The 8954-nt window shown below is 37.7% G+C and overlaps 1 protein-coding gene across 5 annotated transcripts in view; it reads right to left on the minus strand.

The window, feature by feature from the left end:
- Nucleotides 1-8435, minus strand: part of ELAVL4 (ELAV like RNA binding protein 4) — a 150685-nt gene extending 142250 nt beyond the window's left edge. For 3 of the 5 annotated variants that reach the window (XM_040360517.1, XM_040360520.1, XM_040360518.1), the window contains exon 1: nucleotides 7587-8434. In XM_040360517.1, coding sequence (XP_040216451.1) covers nucleotides 7587-7703 — 117 coding nt within the window. In that variant the 5' untranslated portion in view covers nucleotides 7704-8434. Of the gene's footprint in view, nucleotides 1-7586 lie in introns of all 5 variants that reach the window. The other 2 variants (XM_040360519.1, XM_040360523.1) reach the window with 2 other exon arrangements.
- Between the last annotated feature and the right edge of the window lie 519 nt (nucleotides 8436-8954).

Genomic DNA, 8954 nt, shown 5'->3' on the forward strand with positions numbered 1-8954 from the left:
TACAGCCTTTCCTTGAAAATTGGCTAGATGCTTGCATGCATTTATGGGACTATCTGTCAGATAAAGACAGTATCTGATTGGCTGAGTGGGCTGGAGAAGGTGGGGCTAGGCAAGGTGCTATTGAAATTGCCTTCTATCAGGCTAGGGAGCTTAACTGTTTGCCTGCTGCAATGGGTTTCTCCACAAGTTTCCGTGACATATGTTGCTGCCGGAGCCTGGGGGTTAATGTCTCAGTGACGGTCCCTGAAATGCTCTTTGTATTTGTCATAAATGACCAGCTGGGAACTTCTGGCTGAAGAATATCAGTTCACGGGTCATTCCTAGCATGCTAACTGTACTAATCCTAATTATTGATTTTAACATTACACTCTGAGTTGAATAAAAAAAGGGGTGGGGGGGGGGCAGAATCAGTACAATGATTGTGGGGAAGGAGCTCTTTCAATGCCATTTGCTGCTTTGTTTACAACCTGGGTATCATTAACAAAAAGGGTTCTGATACAACTAATCAACAAGAGCTGCACAAAGAAGTATATTCAGACTAATTTAATTTTTTTTTTTTTTTTTATATAATTTTTTTTTTTTTAAAACAATACAACAGCAATGATTTCAGTTACCATGTTAAGTGCTTTATCTATTTTATTTTTATTAATGTATTTTGTTGTGAGCACAACTATCCCATAATTATGGGATGGTGCTGTCAAACAGAGATGTGATTAATGTCCCTGAGGCAAGTGAAGAGGTTCTGCATCAGCCTTTATGTAAGAAGCACACAGAAAGACACGAAATCTGCTGCCCCAAGACTGTAAACTTGAAGAGGACAGGAGGAAGTTATTCTCTTGACCTTGAGACCCATTTCTTGCCGGTCAGCAAAGTTGTTAATTGAATATTCGGCTCTAAATTATACATAATTGTGAATCCCTCGGGGAATAACTTGTCTTTTTTTCTGCTACTCTGACCATGCTGATAATATTAAAAAATGATTCAAAAGCAACGTGACGTTTTGGTGAGGAAATGCTGCTGTGGTTATTAGAGAAAAATCAAAAGTTGTACATACTGTACGGCATGATGTTGGCCATTTTTTTGACCACCTTGGTTTTGTTTCCTCAATTACGGGGAATGGTGTATTTCTAAAACAATAACTTTATTCATAATATAATAATGTCAATGACCAATTGGCCATTGTTCCTAAAAACATAAGTGAGGAACACATTTTTTCGTGTTTATGGACTCAACCATTTGTTTAAACACTGTATTCCAGGTAGTGCTATTGAAATTGTAGGTGTCTGGATTATCTGTTGACTTGGTATAGGCCAAAAAACAGATAGGTAAGTGTTATGTTGCCAAAGTGCCCATGTTGACTGAAGGCTACATAAGGCCTCGTACAGACGACCGAGTTTCACGGCAAAAACCAGCAAGAAACTTGCTGGGATTTTTTTTTTGCCAAGGAAACCGGTCGTGTGTACATTTTTCGACAAGAAAACTGTCGAGGATTCCGTCGAGCCAAAAAGAGAGCATGTCTTCTTTTTCCTCGACGGGAATGGAGAAACTTGCCTTGTCGAGTTCTTCGACAGCCTAACAAGGAACTCGACGAGGAAAACAATGTGTTTCGCCCGTTTCGCCCGTCGAGTTCCTCGGTCGTGTGTACGAGGCCTAAAGTGTTTGAGAAACATTCCACCAGGATTACTCATTAAGGATCAACGTGGATCATGCAGTAACCTACAGCAACCAATCAGAATCCATTCTTCTCATATCTCTTATCGTCTCAGAATCCTTGGTTGTTATAGGTTACTGCTCTTTGTAGAATATCAGTGGGGTTGATTTTCTAAAACTGCAGAGTGCAAAATGTTGGTGTAGCTGTGCATGGTAACCAATCAGCGCCTAACTTCAGCTTGTTCAATTAAGCTTTGACAAAAAAAAAAAAATGGAAGCTGATTGGTTTCTATGCAGACTTCAATTTCAATAAATCAACCCCAGTGTCTTTTTGAATGCTTCACCAAATGAACTCAAATATATACACCGAGCTGTTCATAACATAGCCATGCGTTACACATTCCAGTCTTACTGAGTAATGGAGTAGCCAAGAGAAAAAGATTTCTACAGCATCTACCAAGACTTATGCTTACAAGTCAAACAAAAAATGCAACCCTATTTTATTAACATAGACATCTTTGAACATTTCTTTGCATAAATAATGGGCAAAAACAACAATTCACCATTTCTTATGTGCATATTGTTTTGCTTAATATTTTCCGTGGCGGCGCTATGATATCAGACATTCCATAATACACAACAAGCATTTTGTAGGATCTTTTGTTTCAGTGATTAATGTCAGAGCGGGAAGAGATGATTATCATATAGATTTTCCGAGAAGACAAATTTTGTAGATAGATTGGGAGGGCAATACGTGACTGGAAGATCAAACTGAGCTTATTCTGAAAATATGGCAGCCTATCAGTGCACCTGATTCTAAACCAAAGGATCATGGGACAAGATCAGAGAAAAATACAATATTTTCAGGGATGTAAACTTGAATTCATAGCTTTACTTGCTGATAGGCAGACAACTCTGCTTACCATATTTTCAAGCACATTACGTTAACACCATGCCTAGAAACGGTGAAATATTTTTGGTAAAATTTGTAAAGGAGTGGCTAAAGAATTTTACACCCCAGGCACAAGATCCTCCCCCCTATTTCTGGCTACTCCTAATGTCTGTCATATTGTATTTATCCTTCTATGAGTCTGCTGAGCGCAGCAAGTCTTACAAAATTGGCAATTTTGGTAATAGTGTAACATCTACGAGGTTGTATTGACAATTTTCTTATCAGGCAAAGTATAGGTTGCTCTATATTTTTATATTTCTTTACCTAAAGTCTGTTCCAAATTTATTGGTGTATATGGAATTATGATTTCCTTGATTAAAAGTTAGGGCAACTTTATGATGGCCAAAAATGCCCTTACTACCTTTAGTTTTAAAGTATGCCAAAGGTTTGGAGAGAAAAGTCTAGGCCAAAACCTTTTTCCCCACCAGCAGAGCCTACTCATGGACTTCTAGGTGTACCTTAAGAAAGGAAACCCAGCATAGCTTGACTTTCTCTAGTAGGGTGGTCAGATATGAAAGGTTTAAAGTGGTATTAAACCCAAAACAATCAGTAGATGTGGTGGCTGCATTGGTTTTCTTTTTTTTTCCTTCTCTTTCACCTGCGATCTGGCCGGTAACACACCTCCTATATAAGAGTGCCCCAATCTGGAGGAAGGAGCACAGGGACACCTCTAGAGAGCAGCATTGTCAGTCTGGTGGGAGGGGGAGTGTTAAGCCTCGTACACACGACCGAGAAACTCGACGGGCGAAACACATCGTTTTGCTTGTCGAGTTCCTTGTTAGGCTGTCGAGGATCTCGGTGAGCCAAATTTTTCCATTCCCGTCGAGGAAAAAGAAGACATGCTCTCTTTTTGGCTCGACGAGATCCTCGGCAATTTCCTCGTCGAAAAGTGTACACACGACCGGTTTCCTCGGCAAAAAAAAATAACAGCAAGTTTCTTGCTCGGTCGTGTGTACGAGGCTTTAGTTGTACTAGCTGATTTAGACACAATAACAAATTGAAGCCAAACTGCAGCTAACACTTTATAAGCGGTCACAGCAAAAAATGTTGGTCCTTTTGGGGTACAGGTTTTCCAGAAATAAATAAGGGATGATCATCGTAAGCAACCATGCCATTAGTACTGTAAATGGTTTGTCGCAACCCCCTAACTGCAACAGCTGAAAGAGAGCATGTTCTGTTGAAAAAGAACAGACTTACTGGCTGGATTACCAGATACAAATAAGGGAACGAAAGGCTAAAAAAGAAAACAAATGCAGCCATATGAGCATTGGTAGGGTGAAATATGAGTTTAATACTGCTTTAAAATAGCAAAGTAGCCTCGACCTTTGGAATGGGTACCCATGAGGAAACCACAATAGCTCTTCAGTTCAGATGATACAAAGTTTTTTTTTTTTGTGGAGTATAATGACCGTAGCAAGATATCTTACTTCCTATGTGTTTCCAGAAATGCTAAACTACACAGATGGCCTTTCTTTTGGGTGCAGATCTCAGTTTATGTCTCCATTCTGTATTGATTTAGTAACAGAATGTTAAAATTGCAATGTATGCGTAATGAGGCAGTGCACCATGCTATGGATATATCCAAAGTGTTTTAACTCAGAGCAACCAATAAGATATTGGTTTACTCTGGTCAGATATCTAAAATGTGACATATGTTTGGTTTGTAACAGATGTTAAGCTTTGCACATATGGTAGTTACTCAACATAACACACAGGAACCGCACATACACTTTCTTTTAGCAATTAAAGGTCTCTAAAACAAGAATATACAAAAACAACAATATAATACATGATACATTTATACCAGGTGGAATGTATTAACCCATGATGCCCCATTACTTATTGGTATACAATAACATAATCAACACAATACATCCCCATAAATGAAACCTATGTACAGTCGTGAGAACATTTTGTAAACACATTTTCTTGATTTCTGCATGAATTGGCTTTTTAAAATATGATGTGATTATTTTTTTGAGTCCTATTGAAAAATACAGTTTTATTGGTAAGCATAGAGTGTTTTACATTTCCTTTATTGGACAAATGGTTTGATTAGCCAAGGTCATTTATGAAAATGGTATAGAAGCGAATAAAGTTAATAACTAGCGGAACTGAATTTGACGGAGCCTTAAAAACATGCCTTCTATAGCTGTCAATCTAGCCTGAACTGTAGATTGCTTTGGAGGTTTTTAACCTATTTTTGTACAAAAAAGTTTACTTTTATGTTTATTTTTGGGATGTCTTGCTTGAATGTCCTGCGTCTGATTATGACATCATTTTTCATTTTGACTAGAGGTCAAGAGTCTATATTAACCATTGCAAACTACATACTGGGGAAAATCAACTTTGCACTACAAGTGCAAACTACAAGTGCAAAGTGCAGTTGCTATAGATCCAAGGGGGACATGCAAGGAAAATAATAAACAGCCTTTTAGCTTGCACATGATTGGATGATAAAATCAGCAGAGCTTCCCCTCATTTCAGATCTACCCCTCAGATTTCCAGCGACTGCACTTCCAAGTGCAGTTTCAGAGCGAATTCCAGAGGAATTTGCACTTGTAGTTTTCACTTGTAATGCAAAGTGGATTTGCCTTTTGTAAATCACCCCCAATGTCTTTTGATGTTGTTTACAGGCTCCCGTATTTCGAATTGTCGTCAGCTTGCTTGGTCCAGTGTTTTTTGAACTTTAAATCACGGACAGACAGACTTGTTTGCAGTACCATTTGTAATACAAATTGGAAATGACTAATCAATGACTGAAATAGCTCCAGGCCCTGAGACACCATTATATTCCAAAACCATTATGTTCCCCTCCACTATGATTCAGAGTTGAGATCAAGTTTTGCTATTGGTATCCAATGTTTTTTTCTCCAAACTCAACGCTGCATACATTAACCAAAATGTTTAGCTATTGTCTCCTCTGTCCTAGGAATGGGATTGCATTAGTGCTGAGGAACATCCAGGTGGTCTTAACCGGACTTGAGATGGGCAGCAATCTTTTTTGTTTTCTGAAATACAGTGGTTTCCTCTTTGGCAACCTCCCATGAACCATACTTGATAACAGGTGTTATCAAGTGCAGCATAATGACTGCAGATCCTTAGCTGTCACTCCGGGGGTTCTTTGACACCTGCTTGAAGATTGTGTGGCATGACCTTGCATCAATCTTTGTAGGATGTTCCCACCTAGGGAAAAGAGTAATGGTGCTGACAGAGCTGCCATGTAACCACCCTGGCTAATAAAGGGCCCAAGCCTTTGGAAGCTACTTTTAAACACTTTTGATTTGTATGAACTTCAAAAACGTTTTCTTCTGAAATTTTTGAAATTTCTTTTAATACTGCGCATCAGCAGGACTCTTTTGCTAGAGATACCCAACTTTATTTTGGCAGTCCAGCCAATCAATACCTACATTTATTAGAATACATGATGCCATTTTTAAGACAATGTTAGCTTAGAGATCAATGACCTTGGTGGTGTAACCTTTTTTTTTTTTTTAACTTGAAAGATACGGAATAGTGAAATGTGTTAAATATTACTATCTTTATTTATATTTAGCCAATAATACAGAAATAAAAAATAAATAAATAAATAAATCAGTTTACTTGCCTCCCTATGATTGCACTTTATTGATCTACCTTACAAGCTTTTCAGATACCGCTATAATATAAACATATGCCATTGTACTTTTTCTATACGTCAACATGTTGGTTTTAAAGGCATCCCTAAGTGGCACTATAGCTTAGCTTAAGGCTACAAGATTTAAGTACCAGCATGCTGTCAGAGGGGGCGCTATCTACTAAAGCCTTAAAGTTATCAGTTAACCCTTAAGTGGTTTGGCAATCACCTTAAAGCTAAAGCAAATATTGTACTTTAAAGAGAAATTTAAAAAAACGACCAATACGTATCAGGGATATTATAGCCTTCAGCAATAGTTCCAGCAACACCAACATCACAGTAATAATTAAGGTATCAAAATAAAGAGCAAAGTGCATCAAGAGTAATGTATATTAACATGCAGGCATGTGCTATAAAAGACATTTACAGAAATATATATATGTACATGTACATATGTATTTATATATATACATACAAATATATATATATATATATAAATATATATATGTATATATATATATATGTATATATATATATATATATATATATATATATATATATATATATATATATATATATATATATATATAATACATTTACAGCTCTCTCTCTATATATATATATATATATATATACATATTGCGTGGGTACAACCACAAAGTATACCAATACAAAGTATATCAATATTAACGCACTGTAAGATCATACTTATCACAGTTTCTCTTTTCAAAAGAAAGTAGTAACAAATCAAGTTCAAGAGTATAGAATATAATGGTAAAAGAAGTTGTTGCCCATGTAACAAGCATTTTTAAATTAAGCATAAACCAATGTATTATGGTAACGTAAATCTTCCCCCCCATTATAAACACTATACCTATTCCATTTACAAGGTAAAAAATGCACAAATCTTGTTCAGATTGCAGTACTTGACTTGTCTATTGTACACTATGCAGTAAAACCAACTTAAATCCTTGGCGATGCTGTCTATACCTCACCTTGCATTACAGAGGCATTATCGTTCTTGTAAATAATGCATGTTTCATGGCTTTTTTTGCATAACATATTATAAAACAAGATAATGTAAGTAGGGCAAAGCATAGAGTGGCTTACTACAAAGTCAAACTGGGAAAACCATTTCCTTCATCAACATTGTACGGCTAGTTTTAGGGCTTCACTCAAACTATTAACTCTGAGATGTGGTGAAGCACACAGCATTCTGCACTTGCTAGGATAATCTAGGCTCAGGCAGACACTGCACAGCATAAAGAGAAGGAAGAAGAAAGAGAGAAAAAAAAACAATACAGACACGGAACTCGTGCACAGCCAATTCCTCCAAAATCAAATCAAAAGGTGATTAGATTGCCTTACCCTAAATGAGCAGCCTTGTAAGTCATTAGTGGCAGCAGACGCATGTAAAAGAGATGGATTCATAGTGTATCTCTCAGCCTGTCTCCAGCAAACATCCTTTCCAAACGGTATGGACATCTTAACATCACAAGTAAATCTGCAGCGTCTCTTATGGTCCAGATGGGCTACACCACAAGCCAATTCAGCATTAATAAACACCTACTCTGGGCAGCTTGCAAGTCATACTTCGTACTACCATAGGCAACAGCAGTCGACTGACGCACTCATTAACCTCTATGCTGTCAAAAGGACCAGGAACGCAATACACTGGAAGCCCGCTTGGCTGCAAAGAGGTTTAAAGATCAGTGGAGGGAAGACAGCAAAAAAAGATTCTTGATTTTTTTCGATAAAAAGAAAAAAAAACAAACAACAAACCCTCTTTTTTTTTAATTTGTCAAGATCAGGTTAATTTGTCTTCATTTAGGAGAAAAATTGGAAATAATTCTTCATTACAGCAGTTTAAAGTCAGCAGGCAAAAAAAAATTTGTTAGACTCGCATAAGAAAGTGTCAAATTGTTACCTCATTATTTAACAAAGCAGCATTAAGGGTCCTGGTGATTTCAAACATCTTGACAGAGAGTAACAAAAAGGAGCCTTTGCTATGCTCCGTCTGCAAAGGGGGTCTGTCCGAATTGTTCTTTTTTTTATTTTTTTCTCCAAGAGAGTCAATATGAAGATTCCCTAGAGTTCGCACATCAGAGCCTCTGTTCAGCTTGCTGGATTTTCCCCCTGATCAAGCACGTAGAGTACAGATGGATACAGCAGCATGGACTGCTCCCTTGCAAGGTTACACTGCTACAAACATGGCTGGTGTTAAAAGTATTCTTTCAAAGTAACAATTCAAAGCATCACCACCAGGTGGTTTGTGAGCACACATGCAAATAACCTTGAGAACGAAGAGAAACCTGGAGATTTTTGGTTGGATGTGCTGAAACAGGTATATTAACAGCTAACACCATGACTTCTGTCCCTCCAATCAACCCTTGTGCAGCCTATCGCTTGTCACTGCCCACTAATACCCCCCCCACCACCACCACCACCACTCAAGAAATACTTCTACATTCCAAAACAATCCAAAGCTTCATCTTATGCATCACATCAATGCAAGCCTCACAATCGTCCTATCTGCATTCCGTGCTGATGTACAAATAAACCGGTGGCCTGTTATATTGCAAACTAACGCCTAATTTATAGAATCCGAGATAGGTTGGAATGTAGTTATATCTTGCCTTCCAAAAGAAAATGTCTAATGCGTTATCGCAGCACTAGGCCAGTTTACAAAATGGTAATGTGAATCTTTACATTGGAGACAGCGCTATTTTCTATGCA

Source organism: Rana temporaria, chromosome 7 (genome assembly GCF_905171775.1).
Source record: "Rana temporaria chromosome 7, aRanTem1.1, whole genome shotgun sequence".
In the NCBI taxonomy this organism is placed as follows: domain Eukaryota; kingdom Metazoa; phylum Chordata; class Amphibia; order Anura; family Ranidae; genus Rana; species Rana temporaria.